At 37.6% G+C, this 26,585-nt stretch overlaps 7 protein-coding genes across 8 annotated transcripts; 3 read left to right on the plus strand and 4 right to left on the minus strand.

Moving 5' to 3' along the window:
* The first annotated feature begins 1,701 nt into the window (after nt 1-1,701).
* Nucleotides 1,702-5,511, plus strand: LOC119084064 (GILT-like protein 1). Of its 2 annotated transcripts, none has more exons than XM_037193904.1 (5): nt 1,702-1,816; nt 4,578-4,789; nt 4,860-5,033; nt 5,118-5,267; nt 5,345-5,511. In XM_037193904.1, the coding sequence occupies exons 2-5, from the start codon at nt 4,583-4,585 to the stop codon at nt 5,441-5,443; spliced, it is 630 nt and encodes a 209-aa protein (XP_037049799.1). In that variant the 5' UTR covers nt 1,702-1,816; nt 4,578-4,582; the 3' UTR covers nt 5,444-5,511. The 2 variants fall into 2 exon arrangements, with proteins under 2 accessions (XP_037049799.1, XP_037049798.1); XM_037193903.1 differs by having other exon boundaries at nt 1,726-1,839.
* Nucleotides 5,512-6,375: 864 nt separating this feature from the next.
* On the plus strand, nt 6,376-7,973 carry LOC119084043. Its single transcript, XM_037193876.1, has 4 exons — nt 6,376-6,673; nt 6,739-6,835; nt 6,900-7,006; nt 7,066-7,973. The coding sequence occupies exons 1-4, from the start codon at nt 6,543-6,545 to the stop codon at nt 7,883-7,885; spliced, it is 1,155 nt and encodes a 384-aa protein (XP_037049771.1). The 5' UTR covers nt 6,376-6,542; the 3' UTR covers nt 7,886-7,973.
* Nucleotides 7,974-9,105: 1,132 nt separating this feature from the next.
* Nucleotides 9,106-11,570, minus strand: LOC119084035 (acyl-lipid (8-3)-desaturase B-like). Its single transcript, XM_037193865.1, has 9 exons — nt 11,168-11,570; nt 11,036-11,104; nt 10,641-10,965; nt 10,412-10,578; nt 10,082-10,143; nt 9,919-10,022; nt 9,665-9,860; nt 9,412-9,603; nt 9,106-9,343 (listed from the first exon to the last, which is right to left on the minus strand). Exons 1-9 carry the CDS (start codon nt 11,295-11,297, stop codon nt 9,182-9,184), a joined length of 1,407 nt encoding a protein of 468 aa, XP_037049760.1. The 5' UTR covers nt 11,298-11,570; the 3' UTR covers nt 9,106-9,181.
* A 2,308-nt stretch (nt 11,571-13,878) lies between these two features.
* LOC119084027 (cell division control protein 45 homolog) lies at nt 13,879-16,482 on the plus strand. Its single transcript, XM_037193848.1, has 2 exons — nt 13,879-14,487; nt 15,075-16,482. Exons 1-2 carry the CDS (start codon nt 14,146-14,148, stop codon nt 16,413-16,415), a joined length of 1,683 nt encoding a protein of 560 aa, XP_037049743.1. The 5' UTR covers nt 13,879-14,145; the 3' UTR covers nt 16,416-16,482.
* Nucleotides 16,483-18,632: 2,150 nt separating this feature from the next.
* LOC119084069 (protein transport protein Sec61 gamma-2 subunit) lies at nt 18,633-19,376 on the minus strand. The gene is made up of 2 exons (XM_037193911.1): nt 19,219-19,376; nt 18,633-19,155 (listed from the first exon to the last, which is right to left on the minus strand). Exon 2 carries the CDS (start codon nt 19,122-19,124, stop codon nt 18,918-18,920), a length of 207 nt encoding a protein of 68 aa, XP_037049806.1. The 5' UTR covers nt 19,125-19,155; nt 19,219-19,376; the 3' UTR covers nt 18,633-18,917.
* Nucleotides 19,377-20,251: 875 nt separating this feature from the next.
* On the minus strand, nt 20,252-22,900 carry LOC119084066 (NPC intracellular cholesterol transporter 2 homolog a). The gene is made up of 4 exons (XM_037193906.1): nt 22,723-22,900; nt 20,943-21,056; nt 20,495-20,676; nt 20,252-20,425 (listed from the first exon to the last, which is right to left on the minus strand). Exons 1-4 carry the CDS (start codon nt 22,802-22,804, stop codon nt 20,342-20,344), a joined length of 462 nt encoding a protein of 153 aa, XP_037049801.1. The 5' UTR covers nt 22,805-22,900; the 3' UTR covers nt 20,252-20,341.
* A 1,853-nt stretch (nt 22,901-24,753) lies between these two features.
* Nucleotides 24,754-26,453, minus strand: LOC119084055 (putative aquaporin-10). Its single transcript, XM_037193891.1, has 3 exons — nt 25,824-26,453; nt 25,614-25,752; nt 24,754-25,397 (listed from the first exon to the last, which is right to left on the minus strand). Exons 1-3 carry the CDS (start codon nt 26,280-26,282, stop codon nt 25,207-25,209), a joined length of 789 nt encoding a protein of 262 aa, XP_037049786.1. The 5' UTR covers nt 26,283-26,453; the 3' UTR covers nt 24,754-25,206.
* Between the last annotated feature and the right edge of the window lie 132 nt (nt 26,454-26,585).

Genomic DNA, 26,585 nt, shown 5'->3' on the forward strand with positions numbered 1-26,585 from the left:
CCACTTTATGTATTTTGCTACCTGCGAGTAAAACAAAAAAAAGAGAAAAAAACCCCGAGATCAAAACAAATTTGTATCGAGTTTATGGAATAGATAAAAACCGACTTGCAATTTCACTAAGTGAATTATATTTTGAATTCCGACATCACGTACCAACCAGACAATAAATGTGAACACGAAAAGTAAATTAAATAAAACAAAAAAATTATTAATTTCCTTTGTTCAATTAAGAACTTTGTGACACAAAATTTGAGTAAACAAAAAAATCAATTCAGAAATATGAATTGCGTAAAACATACTTTTGATTATGCAGGGCCGTAGCTAGGATATAATTTCACACGGTTAGCTTAAGTGCAAGAAGACGTACAGAAATATGGTTTTTTTTTACTAAACTCAGCCGTTCATATTGTTAGGATCTTTGTTTCCGTTTCACAGGGAATTTTTAGACCCGTACGAAGTACACGAAGTACTACACAGTGAGTTTGAATTCCTGAGTAAAAGAAGTTGTAGGAGTTGAGTGAAAATCCAAACGATTTCTCGTTGTTATGTTGGATTTTCATATAAGCCTATCTATCAGAAATATGTCTTCATAAAAATTCAAATGTAAAAAGCAAAAAATTTTGATTTCTTTCCCTGTTTGATAATGTTAAAATAAAGACTAAAAGTTCGAAAATGATCATATTTGGGTCGATTCGTCCTGAGCTACACTTGTCCAAATTTTTTAGGGTTTTTTTCGGAAAAGAAAGTTTAAAAAATCGGATGACCGACTCGCGAGTTAGAGCCCTTGGTCTGAACCAACCAGGTCAAGCCGCCAAGAATTTTTTCTTTGCAAATAGGTCAAGCTAATTTGAACGGCGTTATGTCCTTTGGAGTAAGCGTATATTGTTACCTGCTTGGCCATACACTGAAGATAGTGTTTTTTACGTATATCTCGAGTAAACTTTGACGCATTTTATTTTATTTATTTTTAATTAAAAGGGGACGAAAACCATGAAACGGTTGTACTGTTTTCAGTGTCCTGAAAAATGGCCGCCAGACATCATATGGATTTCAGTAAAAATGAAATTACTCGGTAATACTTACACAGTTGACGTTAAGAAGGAAGTCCATTAGAGACATATTTAGATGTATATAGAAGCCCATTTTAAGCTGTATATCAACATATTTCGTTGTAAAATTCGCAGATACTCTTGTATATACCTAAACATAGCGGTCAAAATTGATGTAAGTAATTTTAACGGAAGAGAAAAATTAAAAGAGAAATTTAAGGATCCAGCGTACACTCACGGAATTTTGAAAACCGACACATTTTCTGTTTCTGTGTTTTACTTGCATTTTTGATTTCTCCATATCAAAATACATGCAAAATCAAACAAAAACCAGTAACCCACAAAACAGAAAATGTGTCGGTTTTCAAAATTCCGCGAGTGTAGATTCAAAATATTTGACTATTATTGACAATTGGACTGCGAACATCATTCTATAGTTAGATAGGGTGGACCCAGCCCACTCTCAGCTACGAGCCTGTTTAATTGCAAATTGAGTTGAACTTAATTCCATAAATGTACCCAACCTACATAAAAATTCGATTTTTTTTTTTGAAAAATACACAGGTGAAGGTAGGACATATGTGTACCATAATAAATACGGCCAATGGAAATATAAACTTTTCGTTTTATCTTATATTATCGTGTACAGGTATACAACACGTACATATATGTATATACAACTGCATACGTAGACGGTATATATAGATATTCGATTCGCCAAAAACAGCTTTTAAGTTGTGTTAATTTCGAATCAAATTTAGTTAACGGTAAGGTCTTGCTAAGAACTAAGGTATGCACAAATATACTAAAAAGTGTGTGAGCGTGTAGAAAAACAGCTGACTTGTTATTTGTATAAAAAATGGATAGAAACAATTTGCATAACAGAGAATACAAATCTGTGCGATGCTTGACTGTGTGTGCATTAATTAATAGATTGGGTTCATGCTAATTTTTAGGAGGCAAATTAGAATGTTGACCCAGCGATTTTGTTTATGTAAATTTTGTGTTTTGATGAAGAAAATTTCTGAGTTGTTTTCGTAAATTGTTTCAATCTTGGGGGCTGACGGGCTCGGAACATAAATTTAAGAATTGAAATTGAAAATTCCTGCACTACATTTTGTGGTTTACTTGTAATTTTACAGTTTTTCGGAGACTTGTAATTAAGGATTGAGATGGTCAACATATTTGTGATTTTTCTTGGCTAAGCGAAACACCGTTTTCTAAAGTGTAACATTCGCAATACAAAAAAAAAAAACAAAAATACAATCCGTCACACCTGTTCAATGCTTATAGGTAGTTTCAAGGAAAGCATCGAATAAGTCTCTTAAGTGGGTCGAGGTGTACGTTTCACTTTACATCTAGAACAAATGAATGCTTCTGCGAAAGCCGTGCAAAAATCCTTTTTAAGTTTACTCTCTATCATTCCGGTAGCAGGTAAATTTGGAGCAAACACTCAAATAAATTTCCAATGTCACTGGTACATGAAGTCAAGAAAGTAAACCTCAAAACTATAAAGTTAAGAATCACGTACACTCAACTGTTTTTATACTTTCATCTGCTTCGATTTTCCTTTATGTAGTAATAAGATGTACCAAATTTATATATTAAGGGGGTCTGTCTATCGTACAACACATAAAAGATAGAGAGAGAGAGAGATAGGCGAATTTGTGAGACAATTTCATATATTTTCTCTCACAAATTTGCCTCTCTAAGGTTTTTTTGCGTTGTACCGTACGGTAGCTGTGTTGTGCGAAAGAGACAGGTCCAACAAATTCTTGTGGTCCATAAAGTGGACCCCGAAAAACCACTATGTTGTGTTTTCTCTCGAAAACCTATAAAATGAGCTATCGCAACATACATTTGACTATATTTTTGAATTATTTTAGTTTTAGCTCTGAAAACCATCGGGAATTTTGGTCACCTCCCAAAGTCAAGGTTTTACCTTTACCAATTTATTTTCATTTTATTATGATAGCGTGGACCAAGGCCTATTTTAAGAAAATTAAATTTCCAAAAATTCTCAAATTTTTCCATCATTTTTCGTCATTTCATCTAAAAACGCAACAGATTACATCGTAAATGTTGTTTTTACTGCCTTTTTAGTTGTTTTTCATGTCTTTGAGATTAACTGATTACTTTGAAATGAGATCAAACAGAAAACAAAATTTGGAAATTTTAAGAATTTTTGTGAAATTTGTGAAATTTTGGAAATTTTTGGAAATTAAATTCCTTAAAATAGGCCCTGGTGGACTGTGTAGACTAGAAATAATAAAAAAAAACCGTGACAAAAATATCTTCTTTTTTTTTGACAAAGTGAGAATTACTCGAAAATTTTCGGTTTTTGATTTTTCACCATCTGAAGTTGTTCCAGAATCGATCACCCCTATTTTTTATGAGTTGTTTTAAGTAAACCAACTGCTTCAAAGTCTTAGAAACATATTTGAATGCAGGTAGTCAACGCACTTCCAGCAAAAGGATCATGGTTGACAGCTGCCAAATAGAGTACTATTTTGTATGACACACTGTGAAGTTTCAGTACCCTATTTAGAGAGTTGCTTGAAGTGCGTTGAGGTAGTGGGTGAAACTTGAGGAATCTATTGTTGTTCTAAGTGAACCAACTGCTTCAAAGTCTTAGAAACATATTTGAATGCAGGTAGTCAACGCACTTCCAGCAAAAGGATCATGGTTGACAGCTGCCAAATAGAGTACTATTTTGTACGAAATGGTTTTTTACAGTGTTGTACAGTTGTGTGACACACTGTGAAGTTTCAGTACCCTATTTAGAGTACCACTCATGCTTGAAGTGCGTTGAGGTAGTGGGTGAAACTGAGGAATCTATTGAGAAGGATAAAAGTTTCGCACGTTACTAGTACTGTGGTCTCGTGTCATAATTACACATCTAGAGCCTGATATAGTAATTTATGCAACTAGTATCGAAGTGTGATCGAGCGAAGCGAGTTCGATAAGCACATCGTGTGACAAAAACTACCACTTTCGCAACGTGCTGTGAAAAAGTACTCTTTATCACTTGATGTCATAAATAAGTAAATAAATAACTAGTGCGAAAAAAGGGATCAGCTTCGACATCGGATGTATGAAAATTCGGACATATATTTATGACATTGAGTGCAAAGTACTTTATTATGTACCAGCAACTCACTTCAAGCATGAGTCGTAAGTCGTACTCTAAATAAGAAAATTTTTTCATACAAAATAGTACTCTATATGGCAGCTGTCACTCGAAGCACTTTTGCTTGAAGTGCGTTGGTACTAGATACTAGACGTGTATTGTGACTCGATACTACAGGTCGATAGTCACGATATACATCGTGTGCCTAATAAATTACTTTGCATTGAGTTTCATACAACAATTTATGCAACAGAAGCATTTAATGTTTGCTAATTTGGCACATTATGATGCTGAATTATCAACTACATGCTTTTGAAAGTATCAATGCAACACATTCATTTTCCGATTTCATCCAGACCCCGGAAGATATTATTGAATTATGGTGTGTATCATTTCAGCTACGATGGTTTCTTTCCTATCCAAAGGAGTGTTCATCACAATACTCTTCGCAGCAGTAACATCAATAAATGCTCAAAAATTGCACGTCGCTGTTTACTACGAATCATTATGCGGCGATAGCATTCGATTCATCACCAATCAATTGAATCCGGCGTATGACGATTTGAAAGATTACATCGAAATCCTCTTCGTTCCATTCGGAAAGTCATGGGTTAGTCGTCGAAATTTCAATGATTTAAATGTTAGATTCATTTAACTCTGCTGATGGTAAAATAATTTAGAGAAATGGTGGCGAGACGTTCATCTGCCAACATGGCCCGGAAGAATGTGCTGGTAATATGGTACAGTCGTGCACTTTGAACGCTTTAAATGGACCAATGAATGGAAATCCGGATGGAAGTATGGCGTACGTTGCTTGTCAAATGGCACCTGGAGCGGAACAGTCCGGTAGAGTGGTACGTTAAATATATCTGACAAAATCTGGCGACTCCCGTGGTTCATAATCAACATTCTTCCATTCATTGATGTACCCATTTTAGTGTGCTGAGAAAGTTGGAATAGATTTTGGTTTCGTTTCGCAATGCGTAAATGGAGGATTAGGTCAGCAATTGCAATATGGAGCAGAAAAAGCTACTCATGAAATTGCATATCCGTACCCGAGATTCGTACCAACGATTGTTTACAACAGAGTAAGTGTAACACGAGAGAGATGGAATGCTTGATAAAATCTCTGATGAAATTTTGATTTCAATTTCCGTTTTTGTAGCGTTTCGACCAGAAATTACAGAACCGTTCCCTTAGTGACTTTGTTGGAGTCGTTTGTGAATTGATCAGAAATCAAGCCCCAGTGTGCAGTCGTAGATAGAAGTCAAATTAATGCTGAAGCTTTCTTCGTAAAATGTAAATAAAGTATCCAACTGAAATCAAATCATTGTCAATTTTGTTGTCAGTTCCAACAGTCTATGTTTGATGTGTCTTTCAAAAATACAAGCTGATCGCAATCTACATACGCAAAGCTCCTCAAAATGCGTAGCCAGAGCGTACCGAGGACCACAAGTCACCCAATAAAATAGAATTTCCTACTTTTTCCCTAGGTCAACACTAAGTTTTTCGCAACAAAGGCTACCAAAGTTTCACCTGAAGAGCGAAAATGGCTCTCGTCTGCGTTGCGAAAAAACCAAATTCGCTGGGCATGCGAAATAAAATGTTTTTCATATGTGCGGTGTGATTAACTACATTTTCAACCTTTAAATATAAATACCATAAGAAAATCACTTTTCGTTGACGCTTTGTCTGATGACAGTTCGGGGTAGAAAATGTCAATTTTCATGCCACAGGACAAGTTATATCTTTAAGAAAATTGATTTTAGGCAAATTCATCACTTGTCGTCTCCACTTCGTTCGGGCTTTAGCCCTTTAAGTCTCCAGCGAATCCCACACATGCGATGATAATAAATTGTTTTATTTTTAAAAAACACCTCACACATATGACATATCAAAGAAGTTGAGTCTACCTAGCGGAGAAAATATGAAATTCCAACAGCAATTATCGGCTCTCGCTCCTCTCTGGCTGCAATACTTCGATCTTATTGAAATTTCCTATTAATTTTCTTCCCTCGGTAAACAAATAACTAAATATACTACTGTGAACGACACACGTTGGGGTTTTATAGGAAAATGTTATGAAATAACATAAATCGACAATGGCGCCACCTAATCATCTCTAGCCACTAGAATGCAGATGTCAAAACAAACTTGTCCTTGCATCAGAAACCCTCAACGGAGCCTTCAACACTAAAACTTGGTATCGTTTTGCAAAATGGCGATAGTTCGTCTGTGTTGTTAGTCTAATTGATCGACTTGTTTGTTAAAAAAAAAAGAAATTTCTGCCGCGAACAGAGCAATCCCGATCCTGAAATTGACCATTCTCATTGATACATTTAGTTAAAGCTCCCTGGCAAACAATGAACAGTGAATGTAGCATTTGTTTCGAAATTGTTCGATCAGACGGAACTCAGAAACCGCTCGTAACACCTTGCGGTCATTTGTTTCACGATAATTGCATCACTAGTTGCTTGCACAATCACGGCACTGGGTAAGACTGTGACTAGAACTTTTTTGACTATGTGGGAATATTAAAGTGATTTCGTCGATTTGCAGTAAGTGTCCGCAATGTAATCAACCGATAAAAATGTCCAGCTTGATTCGTTTGTATATCAACGAGCCGGAAAATTCGATTCGAGCTAAAGATGAACTGGTGAGTGTTGAAACCACAACGCCGGAGAGCATTTTCAATAAAAATATTTTCCCAATTTGTCCAGATTGAACAATTGAGGACCCAGTTAAAGGAATTGAATGAAAAGGCTCAGCTCCAGTATGACTTGATATTATCGTTGAATCGGCAAATAGATCTGGAGAGAGAGTTGAGGTATGGAATGAAGTGATTGGCGAGAAGCTTTTTATCCTAATTTTTTTTTTCATTTACAGTGGAAGGGGAACACGCGACAGCTATAGCGAATCTAACGCGGGGAATACCATGTCGCAAAGATGCGTAGTAGCTCCAGCTAAACTGAATTTACCGAGAAGAGTAATAAAAGGCACCACGCGACAATCCCAAGGGGCAGCGAACTTCAATGACTTGACCGTTACTCAGCCAGTTTCGCAAGGCTTTGCATTCGGATCGAGTTCAGACACACGACAAGTTCAAGGAGCTTCAAACTTCAATTTCCCGACCGTTGATCAACCAATTTCGCAAGGACTTTCAATCGAATCGAGTTCAGGCGTACAACCAGTTCAAAAAACCAATCAATCAATTCCGAAAGGCTTTGCATTCGGATCGACTTCTGGGATTAGGGATTTTTTCAACGCGGGTGCGAGCAACGTTTTTGCAAAAATCTATGACGAATCCGACACATCAGCTGCGGTCGATCAGAATATTTTCAGGTTCGGACGCGATGCCACCAACAATTCGAAATCAGCTGGTCAAAATACTAATCTCTTTGCGCCAAAAACTAATATGCAGACGAAGAAGCCTCTTTTCGCGTTTACATCATCAATCGATGAATTGGGGTTGGATACCTGGCTAAAGAGTAGATCGAAAATTGCTAGTCAGGAAGAAGCTGGTGCCGCGGGTGTGACGTGTCCGAATGTGTTTGCTACGTTTAAATCTAAGTCCGGTGAAAATACCGCCAAGAGTGAGACGAAGGATAATGTTGTCCAAGATGCAATCGTCGTTGATGATCCGAGTGAATCTGTGAGTGTCACTGATGACGTTGCAGGTACCGTTCCAGTAAAGGAAGAAGCGTAGGGTCTAAGTCTCTCAGTAGGGCACTCTGATCTTGAATTTTGTTCATTGTTCGTTTCTTTGCGATATTTTTTCATTAAACAACTTTTCCAAAAAATTGTGGCTTTCATTCAATGTCTGGTTTAGTTGCGATGAAATAAATTAAGATGAAATAAATGAAATGAAATGAAAATGCGATATGGCAGTATCTAAACGGATAAGTCGATTGACAAGCACTCATAATCCTACATTATCAGTCCAATCTGAAAATCAGTCACTGCATAGCACTGATCCCAGCATTAACACAAAACACGCTTGCAAGTGTGTCCCACACACATGTATAAAAATTTGGAGGCTTTTTGACGTCTGACATGCGAACTGAATCTGAGTGTTAATGGAGGGGTAGTGTTATGGTTTCTGAATTGAATTTCGGTGTTTCTAACTAGCGGGAACAAGCAATGAGCTGAGTTACATACATTGCTCAAGTCTAATAAGGATATTTCTATACAAAGTTTGCCCGCTTGTTTACTGTAAACGTTTGAAAGTCATATTTAATCAGAGGAATGATAAGTTGGTATGCCTGTGGCGTATATGTTAATGACAGGTGGCACCTATGAGAGAGAATGGAACCAATTTTGTATGCAAATCTCTCGCATACTCTCCCATAGGTGCCAGTTCGTGTCATGCTCCTTCTATCTCGTCGCAGGCGTATCAACTTATCATTTCACTACATTTAGATAATTGCATGGCTTGTGACACTGCTCTGCTCCTAGAATGAACGTAAGTAATATTTTGAGGCTTGAGGTCCATGCATTTCTTTCGTACAGACAGGAAATATGATTTCTATCTCTTACCTCTCTTATGACTCATTCACTCGCTCTCTACCGTTTTGTTTGTGTCTTTCGTGTCACGAAGCGTGTAAAATTTAAGAATTGTTTCCGCTCACATGGAGTACTTTTTAGGTAAGTGGAAATTAAGCCTTAGTACATCACATCGAGGGAATCACTCAATCGCAGTATCTCCCTGGATGGCAAAATATTGTTTCCTAACGAATTATTGATTGAATGACCTTCAATGCCTTCAGCTTCTGCCAGGGCCGAACTCCGGACTGTAGAATCTTTCGGTTGTACCAACACTGAATTTTACGAAATGATTACGGGCCCAATTAAAACAGATCCTGAACTTCTGGCTCCGGCCACGGTTATCCAGTATCTCGCTCACTCCTAGTCAATGACTCATTCTCATTCGGTAAGAAATTCGATTTAATTCAAAAATGTTCTGAGGATTCTATGCATTGCGATCATTAACTATGTACAGTAGTCAGCCCATGTGCACACTAACTGATCTGCCCGACACGCCCATAGTTCTCAAATGTTTCAGATGAGCCGTAAATGCATCCCAGAACGATGGCAGTACGGTGTACTTGATGTCGTATTTCTTGCATATGTCCATTATGATCGGTGCAATATCCGGATAGTGGTACTGAGGATCCGGGAATATTTTTTCGATTTTTGTATTTCTCACTAAAATTGCATTTGATTGCAACATACCTGTGACACGCACGGAAACAGATGATGGGTAATTTGATAATTGAGTGCTCCCGTCATGAAAGTTGTAAACCACGATCCATGGGCGTAGTCCATACTGGACTTTACCTGCAATACGGCCCATTCACCAGCCAGATTCGGTGTGAGATTTTCTTTGCCGCAAGTGTATTCACAGACGGTCGACACATGACTGACCTAAAGGGGAATCAAATTTCTCATCGTTTTTCCGTCTAATTCGCTAAGTGTGCGACTCTACCTGGAAATTGAATGCAAGATACCAGCCGGTCACCAATTCGGTTATTGCAAATGTGGTCCAAAAAAATCCCAACGGAACGTTCAGATAGTAAATTGGAATGAGAATGCGATAAGTTAGCCAGAAACATTTGGAAAATGCCAGGAGGGTCCAGGATTTTGTTGACAATGGATTGACACGAATGGATCCCTTGGCTTGGCTGGAAAATAACGAACAGTCAGGATAAAGAGAGTCGCAGAGTCGCTACAAGTGCTCACCGCATGAAAGTATCGGTGAAGTCTTGCAATCTCGATTTGATGGACAACAAACCGTAAAGTGGGGGCAGGTAGATGTGTTGCCAAGCATAGATGGGTCTCAAAACCTGCAATGATTTTTGATGATTTTATGACGAAAATTTGTTCATTAGAACGGAGAGCGTACCTGTCGTTCAACAATCCTACGCATATCACTCTCAAAATTGACCGGTAGATCAGGATCCACACCTGCAGTTAATTTCGAATTTAAAGATTTTGTTTTTTGACTTCGTACAGGGCAGAGTAAAAGTAACCCAGGCAGGAGCGCTTGTTTGACTAGTAATAATCTAGTAGCCCTATGTTTTTTGCGAATTAAATTTTTCAACTTATGTCAGTGTTCATTTGAGTTCATTTTCATACAGTGCATTAGGTCCCTCATTTGACGTTTCAATAATGAACCGCTCCTGCCAGGTTTACTTTTACTCTGCCGTGCTTCGTATCGTTAGGACATACATACCAGCCACATTTGTGTAAATGTGATGTCCCACAACATGTTGATGGAGCCAAGACGATAAATTCGCACCAGCAAACCAATCCAAAGTGAATCTGCCTACCAGACCCCACATTCTGTGATTCTTTGTATATGCCGCGTGTGACGAATCGTGCATGACATGGAGCAGTGGTCTGACAGGAAGTACAGAAAATATTACAGACGCTCATATAGATTGCAGTCCATGAAGCCTTACAATGCCTGACAGACTCCAAACACAATTCCAGCCAGGATCATTGGTGGTAGCGAATAATTCATCGATCCGACGCATCCATTCATAACGAAATAGGACAAAGTGGCCACAACAAACACCAAACACATTCGCCATAGTCCCGGGAAACCATCTTTGGGATCGAGTTTTCGCTTCCGGAAATATTCTCCAACTTGCTCACGACATTCTTGGTAAAATCCGGTGTCTTTGGCGAATTCCGGGAATTCAGATTCGCCTGTCAACGTCCCGATTTCGTATTTTGCTATCACCTTCAACGGTAGATCGCTGAACGGATGATAGGATTGTAATGCTGTAAAGAATGACACCGACCGGCTCAGAACAAACTATTACAAACGTGAGCCCAACTACAATACACTTACTGTCAGTGATATCTCTACCGGCATGAAGCACTAGCATCTCTTTGCCACCGGGATGCTTATCAATCCATTCTAGAATGACCGAAATCTGTTATTATTCGGCCTCTAATTTCCCTATCGCCGAAATTCACTTACTTGTAACGTCGTACACTTTCCGATTATAAATCACCCATGCACTGTCTGGATGATTGTGTTCAGATACTTGTTGCCAAGTGAACTGGGAATTTGGTTTATTATCACAATTTTTTGTGTCTTCCATTGTCATGGATCGGGATAACACACTGGATGTGGATTAAGCTGCCAAACACTGTGTGTAAACGTGTATGTCTGCTGTTATATTACGCGATGTTCTACTATCTCATTAAAATAACAACGTTACGTTTCAATGAACTTGTCTTTGTCTAGACCGCTCTACATAATTCAATATTTCGGTAGGTTGTTATCACTAAATGCGAGATAAAAATAGACTTAGAAATGTCATCACAATTATCATATTATTTGTGAGAGTATGGTTTACACGACGATGTTCAGATGCTGCGGGGGGTAGTTTTTGTTTTCCTCACAACATTTACAGAACGAGTACGAACTTTTAAAAAATTAATGTTTTCTCCTAGAAACTTTATTCGATCTGTGAGCTCAATTAGTGTCCATCACCATACCAACTCAATCACATCTACAAGGACTAGAAACGCATATCTCGTAAACAGGTGCGGATCAAAGTATTCGATGACTTCCTACCGTGTTATGAAATCTTTCAGTCTGTGTGATAGTTTTTGTTTTACGAGAACTTCAACTTAAAATCCTCCGTTTCGTAGTAGAGTAACAAAATAGTAGAGTAATTCCCGGGGTGGCAGGGAAATGAGTCATTACTTCATTCACATAAGAGTAAAAACTCCTTTCCGGGTGGTTTAGTTAGTAAAGTAACTTACGTAATTGTTTGAAGCTTTTTATTTTGCTCGTGGCAAGGCAAAATACAAAGTTCCAAGCAAGGACGAAATCTACTACATTTACTCCCCGCAAAATTTTCCCTCAATGACAGTAATATTAAAACTCTTTCCCGGTGATCTTCGCGAGTAAAATTGTCTGTCTGATGGTTTAGAGATTGATATTCGCCTTCGGCTCGAGCTGCAATACCACACTCATCAACATAAGAATATTTAAGCACTTTCTTATATTAAAACACCCGAGCTACATACATTTATTGCACATACATACGGAAGCCCGGTGTAACACGACATAAAGTCACAGCATATACGCTTATGGATTAAGTCATGTCAACTCTCTCTAATGCTTCGCGGGTGGAAAACTTAATGTCCACTTACTTGCCACGAGTTGACGTCTAATATTCCGTTAAATCCGTATTGTTTAATACATTATTAGCTAGATCCCTCGAACAATGTTATCGTTCTCTAGTTTCGTATAGACTAAAACCAATTTTACAAAATTCATTACCGAAACGCTACAAATAAAAGTAAAAAAACAATGAAAAGGTCAAAGTTTAAAATCATTTATTTATATTAGCAAAAAAAAAACAACTAAATTTACTCACTCAATTCAATAACTAATTGATTTTTCATTACGCGGAAACCTTTAATTGTTTTATTACTTTGTATTGCAATCAGGTATTGTATTCGTTTTATCAGGTGGCATGTTTGAAGATTTATCATTATGAAAGATGGGAGTGGTAAATGGTGCGAACTAAAGGTTCGCCGCGTTGCTTCTGGCATGAACATAGAAAATATTCGTAGGCTGATGAAATTACAGTAGTAGCTACTTTTATTTTGTAAAGGATAGACGACTTGTTGTATGAGTTAAAGCATACAATACAAACAATCCTAAGCGGTAGCTCTTATCACAAACGCCTCCAAATTTGACACTTGTCAATTCACTGTCCATGCTAGCAGCTGCTGTGAATGGTTACATGCCTATGGATACGAGCTTACGTGTGAATGTGGAAACATTCAGGAAACATTTTTACAAAAAGTACTCTATTTGGCAGCTGTCACTCGCAGAACTTTTGCTTGAAGTGCGTTGTCAAGTGGGATAATTATGGCTTGGCATCGCTAAATTCACATGACAACTGGACTAGTCAATATTTTATCGCTATCTACCCCAGTGAAAACAAAAGTTCGAAATAAGTGGTGAAGATGAACCAAAATGGCATGGAAATGCCGAATGCCAACAATAGTTGAAAATGAACATGAATGTTGCATTCTTCCGGTTACGGTTTTATCTTAATATTTTCCCTTCGGCATGACTTAATTACAAAATAATTATTGCCACTCATGATTCAACTCATTAAATCACGGCAGAGTAAAATAGACCAGCCAGGAGCTGTTCATTTTCGAAACGTCAAATAATACACAGTATGAAAATGCACTCAAATGAACACTGACATAAATTGAATTCGCAAAAAATATAGGGCCACTAGATTATTCAGGTCACTAGTCAAATCAGCGCTCCTGCCTGGTTAACTTTACTCTGTCGTGATTAAATCCAAAGAATCCTATAAGATGCCACTTCAAGTGTTACTCATCTTTATCAAGCATAAATCATACATTAATCTGTCCAATCATTTGGTTAGGACACTCTAGCCCATCTAGAACACTTAAGACACTCAACAAGGCAATTGGAGCCAAATTTGAACGGTTCGATGGACCTTTGTCCTTATAAAATCTTCAGTATCAAAATTAACACTAACTTGTCGAGTGAGGATGAGGAGCCACCAGAAAATATTGTTTTTAGGAGATGAGAATTACAACTCCTTTCTTACATCCCGCTTTATCAACTATAAAATTCAAAATAACCGTGTATCACCACCCTAAAAATGAATTCGAAAACATTTTTCTTCGCAACATCTGTCTGTCAACATTTTACCGCACTTTTTTTTTGTAGCGCTATAACCACGAATTTGTGTTTTTGTTCGAAATTAATTAGAATGATTTGATTGTCCGTTTCTTTTATTGTTCCTTTTTTTGCTATTTAATTAAAATTCGTTTCGTTTTATTTCCATTTAAATTGACTAACAAGACCGCACCAAATGGTCGCAACCGTTATTCCATAGTTAGTCTGTGGTTCACGTTTGACAATTTAATTCTACGAACAAAAAGAAAATGTTCGTCCAAGACTTGAAAACGGATTTCTACAATGTTGTGATCGGAAAGCGAATATTGGTCATTGTTAACTATGACATTGACGGGATCTGTGCCAGTAAAATACTGCAATCGCTATTCAAATATGAACACATGCTGTACACCGTGGTACCGGTAATGGGCGTCTTGGGATGCCATCGAGCATATATGGAACATAAGGAAGATGTTAAATTTGTTGTGCTAATCAATTGTGGCGGCTGTATCGATATTGTGGAGGTCTTTCAACCCGACGAAGATGTCATTTTTTTTGTGTGTGACTCGCATCGGCCAATGGATGTGTGCAACATTTACAGTGACAATCAAGTGAGTGATGGGGTGGCCTGTAATTTATTTTCGTAATTTTTGCACGTCTTGGATTTTGGTAGCTGAATTTTGTAGTATTCCAATGTCTAACAATGATGGGTAGTGGGTCGTTGGGGGTAAAATTTGAATCAAACGACAATGCAGAGTTTCTATTGCGCTATGTAATTATCCGATGATAAGTAGAAACTGTACCTTTAAACGAGCCCAATGTAACGCCCATCTCAAGCCGACAACACTGAGTTATCACCACTCCGAATATGAGAAAACTAAAAAATGTTTTGTCAGGAATTGGTTAAAACGCTCGTAGTAATTGCAGACAGATTAGGCAAATGTCACGTCACATCTTTAGAGAAAGACTTAACTTCCGTGAAGTACGTCCACAGTTATGGTTATTTACTGGGATGTATAACATCTTTCAATTGCTGCATTTTGTTAGGCATTAGGCATTTCGTAGTGGCTTTGAAATTTAGGTGACATCTGGCTCGATTATCTTAGACAAAAATTGAGATTCCCTTTTTTTTAAATCCCTGTGCTTCCAAACCTACAACTGAGCCACCATGAGTCATTCTTGTGTTGATTATTTTCAGATTCGAATTCTCGGCGACATAAATCCAGATGACGGAATACCCAGCTTCGAGGACATATTTAGAGAATCTGACGACGAAGACGACGACGACATTGATAATGACATATCCGACGATGACGATCAGCAACAGCATCAGTCCCGTGCCGAACGATTCGAACGACAAGTGGCAAAGCGGAGAGAGAAGCGAAAATGGGAGGAAAATCGCAACAAAATCATGTTTGACTATTCACAGTACAGCTACTACGGCAGAAGTTCGGCGCTGCTAATATTCGAATTGGCCTGGAAATTGACAAAGGACTCAATGGACCTCCTATGGTGGGCCATCGTTGGTATTACCGAACAATTAGTTTTAGGAAAAATCGAAAGTTCCGCATACATTCTGGAAACGGACAAAATTCAATTGCACGTATCACGTCTGACGAATAAAAACAGCGACAATTCGTTGCAAACCGCCTTGCGGATTAATCTGGAAAATGACCTGCATTTGGCGCTGTACCGTCACTGGAGCGTATACGATTCGCTGAAACATTCTCAGTATTCGGCATGCAAATTGAAATTGTGGACCGCACGCGGTGAAAAGAGATTACAAGAATTATTGGTTGAAATGGGACTGCCGCTGGTACAAGCGAAACAAACATTTTCTTCGATGGATTTGGTGTTGCGCAAAGAATTCTACGAAATGATCGAGAAACTGTCGGAGAAATATAATCTGCCTGACATCGTTTACGGTTCATTTACGCTGCAATATGGCTACAGGAATCGCTATTCAGCCTCCGACTATGTCTACTCAATGGTGGCAATACTGGAATCGATTAAAAAGGATCGTTCGCCAGAATTTTGTTTCCTGGAAGCACTGGACAGTCTGGCTCGAACAAACAAAAACATTTTGGACAACGGCATCACGAAGGCCAAACAATTTCTGAATGTTCTGTTCCGACAAGTACAGACCAGCTTGGAAATGCATCAAGTTCATTCGGCCGGTCCGTTTCTGTACATTGTCATCAACGAAGAGAATCCATTCTTTGCCTGTCCGTACGGACTGACAATGTTGGCCAAATTCGTGCTGCAGGGTCATGTGGCGATATCGAAAAATCGACGAGCGCCCGAACTACCCTTAATAGCCAGTTGTCCGGTCGACGCGGAACGGGGACTGTGCCTGATGGTCGGTGTAGCTCCGGTTTGCGAAGACTCGCCGAAAAATTTCTTCGGCAAGGCATTCGAACAGGCGGCACAGAAGAGCAATGCCGTCATATCACAGGATTTCTTCGACACATCCGTTATACAAATCAAACAATCGGATGTCACTAAGTTTTTAGATGGTTTAACCGTGTTATTAAGCTAATTTAGTTGTCTCGAATTCACTGTAACTTTGCCGCGCATCTTAATTAAATTAATTTTAGAATTGAAAATTTCTTGGAAGGTTGATTTAACTGGAGAGGCATCCGATTTCACCAAGAAATGATTTCGTCATCAAAGGAAGCAAAGAAACATTGGAAGAGTTTCCAACGGATTTGCAAACTCTCAGAATCATGAAGTCAATGTCTGTCAGTGATGGTTTGTACCCCTATCACCTATCATGGTTTATTATTACGAATTTTGAGTTTTTTTTTAAACATTCCGAATATTAAGCCCTCCCACCAACTTTGCTTCCTTAAACTCTTATTCATCTTTGCAAGTGATCTTCCAAGTTTAGGAGAAAATGCCATTGGAGATACTAATATTTGTTCTAAAAATCGCTTCGGCGCGGTGTACAAAGAAAATTTATTAAGCCCTTTATCGCCCTTCATTATATATAAAGGGAAATATATAAAAACTCAACATCAAGTTCCCGGTTATTGGATGTAAATTATTTTGCCTTGTGTATTTGTATCCCTCGCCTTCGGCTCGAGCTGCAAACACCACCCTTGACAAAATCAAAAGTTCCAAACGAGGACGTAATTTACTATAGATCATCTCCAAGGTCATCTGAAATGCCATCCACGTTAAGAAACGCGAACGTGGAAAACAATCACATACAAATGAATAAATGAACGAAACATTTAACGAAAGTAAAGCGAGGTTTAGTCTGAAAGTACCGTATCTTGAAGATAATCTACAAGAAATCCGAAAGGTTCGATTTCCTTTGAGGCTTCATTAATCCTTGGGTCATTTGATTTCAGGTTTGCTAAATATCTTAGTTCAATCGACTTAGGAGTACAAACCTTGGACAACTCAAAGTATATAAACACTTTGGGACAACTCACTCCTGATTCGAATAAAAATTAGTGAAGTAAATGAGCCTCGAAATGAACAGTCCCACCAGTGACCACTTCAATGCTCTAACACTCTAATACTCCTACTCTAAATAGGGTACTAAAACTTGACAATATGTTTCAATTCACAATAATTAAAAAATTTGTGCGTGAAGAAACCAGGTGGTGTGTTTCTGGTCGGGTTGATGAAATTATTGCAGTACAAAATAGTACTAAATTTAACAAAAAGTCCATGCTTCTTGGACTTCACCACTCGCGTTAGATATTTCCAGACAGTGACCCACTCGCTTATTCACGCTCAACACTTTTTTCATCATCATCTTGATTCGTACTCCACGTGGGAGCATAGATCATCTACGAATTGTCGCCATCTAACTCGGTTCTTTGCAAGTGATTATAGCCACTTTCTTAGTACAGGCAAATTGACTTTCGTACTTACCTTTTGTGACTTCCTCATCTCGATAGAGTTCTATTACTATCAAATAGTATCTGTATCTAACGTCGAGAATAACGTTTCAGAACCAAATTGTTGTCTACACAGAAAAATTGTAAAAAGAACGACGAATTATCGGAAGCCTAATGCTTAGTTTCCTCTTACCAAAAAAGTACTTCGTGTGAGAGACAAAATCGAATTTTTTCAATTTTTCCTTTGTTTATTTGACAGCTCGCTCTCTCACGGAGTACTTTTTGTTGAGTGGAATGGACACTTAATGCTAGTGTCGTAGCGAAACTCAACAAATTCATAAATCGTAACAAGCTGCGGATTCCCTTGCTTTTAAAGTGACAATGATTACTACTGTTAGTCCAGAAAATGTAATAAAAAAATTGATTTTCGAAAAAGAAAATTTGCTCCACAACTTTTCATTCCCATTCACTAAGAGTAATTACGCCTAGAGAGGAAATTTCGAACAAAATTAATGTTGGGAACACATTTCGTCGTACAAATTTCCTCTCTAGGTATAATTACTCTAAGCCCAATCATGTATGATAAGTGAAAAGTTCTAAAAACGTAAAGCGAGCGGATTGACACAAGGGGCCCGACTATATGAACTAAAAGCTCGCGTTACACAGTCTTATCGTGGTAGTTGCTTCAGTCAAATATGTTTTTGCTTTTACAAATGAATTAGTACGTAGCTTGAGAGTGTAACTTCTAGGAGAGTATATATCGTTGTGACACACTCTTTCATTCCGAAGAATTAGAGCGATCTTTGGTCGAATAAATTCGAATCGATAATGTTGTGTGGGTGTTCGATGGAAATTGCACTTGATCGTGATCGGCCAGAATAGATCCGGAAATAAAACAAAAATTTCAAGAAAAGTATACATCTAATTCAACACACTCTCCCGCATCTCTATTATATATTTCTCAAATAGATTTCATTGATTGAAAACGATTTTCGATGGACACAAAAATTTTAAGTGAAAAATGATTTGAGTTTTCGAAATGGAAAACCATAAAAAAGCTTTTCTTACAAGTTAAATTATTTAAATTATTTTTGTTTTCTCACACAGTGGACAAAATCACTGCCAACGCCATCCGCCACATCACAAAAAAAATATTATTTTTTTCTTGCTCCACGACGAACATTTTTCTATGATCCGACGATAATGTTGTTGATGGGAATGTGAATAAGCTTGACGAAGAATCCAATGAAGCCCATGATGCAGAAACCGATGGCTGTGGCAATGGCAATCTTTTGGAATTCCCGTCGATCGGGTTTGGTGCACCGTTTGATCAATCGGATGGAGTCTTTGGCGAAAACTCGGCCTGGTTCACAGAATTTCACGACCTGATCCATTTCGTCCAATTAATTGATTGTTTGCTTTCAACTGCAATTCAATCAGCTCGGTTAAATCAATTCGAACAAATCAATGTTCTCGCGAAGCTCTTACCAACAGAAAATTTTGCAAATGAAACACTTTACACACAACAACACTTCGGTTCAACCAACAGTCTCTGTTCGAGCAAAGTGAAATTATGAACGACTAGCTCCACGTAGAAGGAATGGCGATCGACGTCATCGAATATTTGGTTGACGTTTTCGTTTCGGTGTGATCCGATTGGACATTTTCGAAATTTGATTTCGAAATTCATTTCGTTCATCATATGGCGCAAACAGTTTTGAATTTCAATGGAATTTAAAATGGGTTTGCCATGGACAATTTTACATTTGTTTGCTTCATTATTCAGACAAAGAGCAAAAGAATTTTAATTTTCAAGGTATGTTCGACCCCATTTTCATTGTAGGGAAACGTTGAAATTTATTTTTCGGTTCATTTCTTCACCAACTTGTTCACTTAAAATTCAAATTCTGTGGCGCATTTATAAGCTTACCACAGACGTAACATTGAAAACATGTTTTCGTTCTTGATTTCTTGACTTCAATTCACGCCGTAAGTGTGCCCAAAATTTAAATTTTAAGTGAACGATTCGATGAAAAAGTGAACCAAAAAATACATTTCAACGCTTCCTTGTATGAAAATGACGCTGCGTTGCAAAGATCTCCGCTCTTTCCATTTTGAATTTCGATCGCACTTACGGCGTGAATTGGTAATAAATTATGTCATGCGTGACCATAGTTCTAAAAAACGGGGTTGGAACAAGGACTGAGTTGATTACGAAGGCAGAGGCAGCAAAATTTTCTAAATTCGTCCATCGACTTAAAAGAAGCTATGAAAGGTATGGAAACGAACAGTCGTCGACGAAGAGAGAACAGTCGATTAGGAATGGACGGAAGTCAAGGCACTTGCACTGAACCGAATACGATGGACTCTCTATGCCCTTTTCGGGGTAAGATGACGATGAGAGATATGTCTATTGTCATCTCTTTGAAGTCGTTCCAATCTTAGATTTTGAAATGTCTTAACCGGTTCACTTGGAGCCATTCCCTCGTTTTCAAAGCAAAAATGAAAAAACAAATAAAAATTGGTTGCCATTAAGATCTTTGGTTACTTTTAATTCAATTTTCTGAGCATCTAGTTATTACAAAACAATTTTTTTAACGTTCCAACTTATCTACTGAATCTTTGCTGGTATCATTACACAGACAATCACGTCCTTATTCTCATCGATCAGTTCCCATTTCACATCGACTTTTACCTACAAAATTGACCCAAAAATTAGAATTGTTCCAATCCAACTGTATTTAGAAACGTCCGATCAACATACCTTGGGATACTGTTTCAGAACTGGTAATGTTGTCGAGTATTCGTAGTTGGAGCCCTTTTGAATCGGACATGTAATGCCGCTGTTTGAGCAACCATCCGAATTTGGTAGATTAAACGGCATCTCGATACCCATCACGACGCCATGGACAACTGCTGTTACTTTCGTACATTGTTCAATAGTGCCTAAAATTACACGAATAGTTCATATCTTCGTTTTGGTATTGAGTTATCTGTACACCAGAGTTATGGGCGTACTTTCAACGAAATTTTTACCCAAATTTCCGTCGAATAAAAACTGAATTCATGCAAATCGGTTGAATGAAAGAATAAATTATTTTCCCTGAAAAGTTGACCACTTAACTCGTCTTAACATTGCATGGTTTGCGAGCGTTATAATATTACACCGGACGTTCACACATTGTAATTCGATTAGATCAAAATTTACTTACTCAATTCGAAGTCGATCGAAATGGTGGCATTGGAGTTTTTCTTCAGTATGCATGCTGCGCTGGTAGTAACACAGTCCGAAACTTGGACTTTCGTAAATTTACCGACCTTCGATCCTGCAAAATGAAAATTTTATTTAGTCAGTGGAATAAATGACCTTTAATGGAACAAATTGTCAACTTCAGTAGCTACATTGTTCCCACCATTTTTGCAACTCATTTGATGAATTTGATGCGTAAATAATTACTATTACCATCAAACAGTCGGCATGATTCATGCTGGGTAATTCATTTAGTTTTGAAATTCGTTTTTGAAGCTGGCTTCTCAACGCACTTCGAGCATGAGTGGTACTCTAAATAGGGTACTGAAACTTGACAGTGTGTCACACAACTGTAACCATTTCATACAAAATAGTACACTATATGGCAGCTGTCGACTATGACCAATTTTCCTTGAAGTGAGTTGGCATCACTCATGCTTGAAGTGCGTTGATTTCATACAAAATAGTATTCTATTTGGCAGCTGTCGACTATGATCACTTTAGCTTGAAGTGCGTTGCTGGCATACATTTAACACTCCTGGTACTTGTGAAATCAGAAGAAATTTTTCTATTGGTGACGCGCCTGTGTTTCTGTTGATACCATATTGTATAAACAGATAAACAGTCAAGTTGCAATATAGTTTTTACCTAAATAACATCACTTCCTGATTTTCTTTAAGACTCACTTAGTAAATCAAATACAATAAACGCACTGCTCCAGTGCGTTGATACAATACATGGAATACAAAAGAAGCTCAAAGCTTTTTAATAACAAAGACATAATACGTTGTTTTGGCTTAACACTGCAGAAAGAAAAATCGACCAACTCCGGTCGAACATTATTTTACCTGCAATGGTAGTCTACCTCTGTGCTTGCAACTATGTTCGATTTCAAGGATGATAAACAAAACAATTGATTAGCTTTTCTATGTAAGCTAAAGCCAATAATAGGTTAAAGTAAGCGCTTAAGTAAGTTTTCCATGCAGGGCCTGGAATTAGTCACTAAATAAGGTATATACCTCGGCCGTTATGGTAACTTTCCGAAACTATTTGTGCACGCAACACTTACGCTGCAAAAATTCATTTTGTACACCATTCATAAGTATGTCGGTGTCTACATAAAAGAAAATAAATCTCTCCGATATTTAAACCATCCAACAAATACGGCTCGAAGCTGGAAGACATCCCATAAAGTCGTTTGTCTTTTTAGAATGGTCAACAATCGTCTGCTCAGTAAAAAGAAAATAAACGCTGCACACTTCGGTCCCTATACACTACCCATTGCGCAAAAATAATTCGTAATTCAATTAACCTTATGACCTTTCTGTAATTTAATTACAATTACGTGCTGAACACATGCTTGAATATACATACGTGCCAATGAACAATTTGTTTCAGTTAGCTTGGTATACCTATAGGTATTGCCTCTGTCGCCAATCAAAGTGAAGAAGCAAATCTACAATTTGCAAATTTAATTCTAAAATTGTTCGAATGTTGCATATGTGACACAGACCCTATAATCAGTGTCTGTTCATTGAATTAGGACTGAACTTAACTGAACAAATATACCATTAATGATAAAAATCATGCGTTATACTCTCTCGTCATCGTAAGTGCTTCTATTCTTTTGTTCAATTTATCTGCCCGGAATTGTTCGACGATGAATGGTTTTGGTAATTCATTTTTTTCACACTTCTCAGAACTAATAAATTGAAAGAAAAACTGGTTTGCAGTATACTCACCACAGTCTGTGAATTCCAAAGCATTTGTTCCATAAATCCAAACACTCAATCCAATTAATATCACTACAATGCGGCCAGTCATTTTTTTTAAAGGTTTCAATTGTAAAATTTCTGTCACTGAAAATTGTTAACTGCTTATTGTCCAATGTTCCGAATCACACTGAAGTCGTTGTGGTTGTTTTATTGATATAATTTCAGTGTATGTCGCATTCATTGTAAAGTCCAGATTATTGTTTGTGTATCACAGAGAGTCGGTGACAAACAAAAAAAAATCGTTTTTTAGTTATATGGTTCACAATGTAGCGATAGTCGCGGCATTGCGGGTGTATCGAATCACGTATTTTTCGTGCAATAATATTAGCATACACACACTAGAACGATGTCTGCTCGTTCAAATTTCTTAAAGGAAAAAAAACGAGCGACCCCACTTTCTTATTTCATACAGAAATTAGACTTTGATGGCCTTGTTATCTCATTTTAACTACAGAACCAATTCCAATTTCGAATCATTTAGATAAAAGTGCAGGAACCTGCAATTTGCTACTTTGTATTTAACAACGAAGATAAGAAAATGCTAAAAATGGTTAGATTGATTGTAAACCACAATTTGTGATATGTTAACGTTACACAGCAATTTACGCACACGTATTAAGCACCCAGTTGCAAATCAAATATAAATTGAGAAACGTGACTTTTCCTTTTGATATCATTTTGTGCTGCAATCGCTAGTATAACTTCAAAAGAGAAAGATAACTTTTTATAGGACGGGCACAATGTCGCTATAATATATCAATAGAAGGAATAATTGTCTTCTATGACGATTTTAAGGAATTTTCTTTCGTTTCTTCGTAGCAAATGTTTTCGTCACTCATGAGATGAAGGCTCTTAATGGCATAATGGTAATGGTATACATTAGACAAAGTAAAATTAGGATTTTTCTCATCCAACCACACACTGCCTAGACATCAATCCATTTTAAAGAAATGTTTTTTCTGAATTTTGGACAGTTTATTGAGGTCTTAACCGAAAAAATGAAGAAATTTAATCAAAGACTATTTTTGGAAAAATAATTTCCCTAATCTTCTCAAATTTTTCCATATTTTCCGAAATTTTTTATTTTTCATTTTCCAAATTATGGGTACAGTCAGAGGCAATGAAATTTGCTTCAGTTGTTTTTCAACTGATCCACACATACAATCAAAACTCTCCTCTTTATACTTGAATACGGTTGAAGCTGCTACACCCACTCCGCAGTGGTAAAACCGTATGGAGACGTATAAACAGTTTTAATTGTTTGTATGGATCAGCTGAAAAACGGCTTAAGGAAATTTGTGCTTAAATTTCGCTGTCTCTAACTGTAATGTCTTCGTATATCCAAATATCATGATCGCTAAAATAGGAGAAAATAAATTGAAAACCGAAGGGATTTTACGAAAGGAAAAGCTAACATAATATTGATCTGTTTCCGCTTGATTCTTTAATTGCTTTAATTGTTAGACCCCAGTACAGCTCATGTTCAATCTATTGACAGACTTTTGCAATTATGGAACCTGAATCCACAGCTTTCCGACCAAGAAATATATGTTCAAGTCGGACAAGATTTATTGTTTGTTTCCAGGACAACAGTTTCCTTGATATGAATAGTTACAATTCGGAGGCTTCAGGGGTAAGTCACGCTAAAATCGAAATTTTTCTCCTCCCCTGTCTCAAAAAATGCATGAAATGTTTTAAAAAATGTAAGGACTGTCAAGCTCCAGATCTCCGAGCTCGACATACTTTTTGAATGACCCCTCCACAAATACTCACAAATAACAGATTCTCGATATTAAACCCTTCAGAGCTACCAATCGTGGATTTATACGATATACTCAACTTATGTCGATAAGCTCACGATAAAATTAAACTTAACCCTTTTACCTTCAGGAGTGTGGGTGACGGAATTTACTTATTCTTTTTACTGATTTATGAACTGCTGGTTAATAAACCAGTGGTTATGATCAGGATTATTTGGCAAATAAAACTGCTCTCATCTGTCCAATACAATTATTTATTTTCCATTTAATATATTTATGAATAGTTCTAAGGATAGAGATGTCCTTGATTGTTCGGAAGCCCATAGTTGAAAAAAAAAAAATATTTCGTAAAAAAACGCAAGTAAAAAAAATTGAATTATTCGGTCGATTCAACAAAATTGAATACTTATGGCGTTGTAATGTGTAGGTACTTTATCTGAGGAATGTCTTGAGTCATTTGCATTGTAAAAAATAATTTCTTCAAATATTTTCTTTTGTCAATATTTTTACACAAAATTCTATGAGTAGCAACGTCAGTCAGTAACTATAATACTATATTATGCTGCCCGCATACGATTGATAAAACGAAAAGAACAAAAAAATAATGAATTCAAAATTGTATCGAAGTCTTTGTATCGACTATGATACGAAAAGTTAATGTGGATGTGATGACTGAATGACTCCAGAAAGATCATTTCTTTTTCAAATGACGTTTCGGCGCAGTGACAGTACGTTTGTCTACTTGCCAGCCAAGTATCCATCCCGATATTGGCGCCAGCCAATAAGTGAGCGCATATTCGTAGTGGGAAATGCCTTTACAGCCAAAGAATCGTCCATGGGCGACCAGTGGATTCAATGCAACTGGTCCAACTGTAGCGATTCCTGAAAACATCGAAAGTACAAAAAAACGATTAGACTCTCTCACTGGCTTAGCCTCTGAAGAAGGTGTAACCACCGAAAATTTGATTCTGATCAAACCGACCAGAAAATTGTGTCAAATTTCTAATTTCCTCGACAATATCAACCCATCATATTATGTCTTCGCATCCGCACCGGCTTTATGTTAATGATTTCTCAAATCGGACATGCTTGACTTACCTATGGTTAATAGAAGACTAACGGATAACGATATTGCATAGGCAGAATACTTTGGCTTATGTTTCGTAACGTAGCCAATTATGATACGAATCGCCATAACTGCCAAAAATTCGTACAGGGCGACCGTCAAAATGGGAGTCTAACGAGAGTGAAAATCATTAGTTGTCACAACTGAGGACAGTACGATGATGCATCAGCGAGAATCTTTACCTTGTAGGCCAGCATACAATCGAATGTTTTGTAATGTACAAAGTGTTGTTCGCTAAGTCCCAATCGCCAGAACAGGCCAGCCAATTTGAATCCTAATGCTCCGCCTAATAGTTCAGCCACCAAAACACCCACACAATCCCGTATTCCCATCTGACCAATCAAATAGCGTTCCGAGACAGCGGCTGGTGACAGAATACATCCCCGATTGGTTAGTCGATGCACATTCAACAGCAAAAATACGGTGACCGCAAAGCCACCCAGACCGTAATGCTGGACGACCAATTGATTTTCATAGACACATGTAATCGCTTGCAGAGCGCCGATAGCCGAAATTAGAAATCCTTTCGGCGATGTTGGTGAACCGGAATTTTTCAAATATTTATCACATCCCCGGCGACACAGTTCACAAAATCCGACCACAATGGCGTAGAAAAATAGCGACGGAACAAATGGCTCCATGTTTGGCACACGCACACTTTCCTTTAAACAAAAATTCTTGTCTGTCTTCTATCACAGTTCGGTTATCACCACATCTCCTATCTTATCTTGTCGGATGAAAATCCACACGATCGTTGATGCAAAACGAAAACAAAAATGAATGCCACTGACACATGTGCAGAAAGTGTCGCTGTCCTGTCATCGTACACATCATCAGCTGATCATATCAACTTGTTGCACATACACAGTGGCTGCGGTTGCAAAAGGTGACTTTAGTGTTACGACTTTTTCCATCAATAAAAATATTTATAACTGACCGAAACA

The sequence above is a fragment of the Bradysia coprophila genome, unplaced genomic scaffold (assembly GCF_014529535.1).
Source record: "Bradysia coprophila strain Holo2 unplaced genomic scaffold, BU_Bcop_v1 contig_732, whole genome shotgun sequence".
Lineage (NCBI taxonomy): Eukaryota > Metazoa > Arthropoda > Insecta > Diptera > Sciaridae > Bradysia > Bradysia coprophila.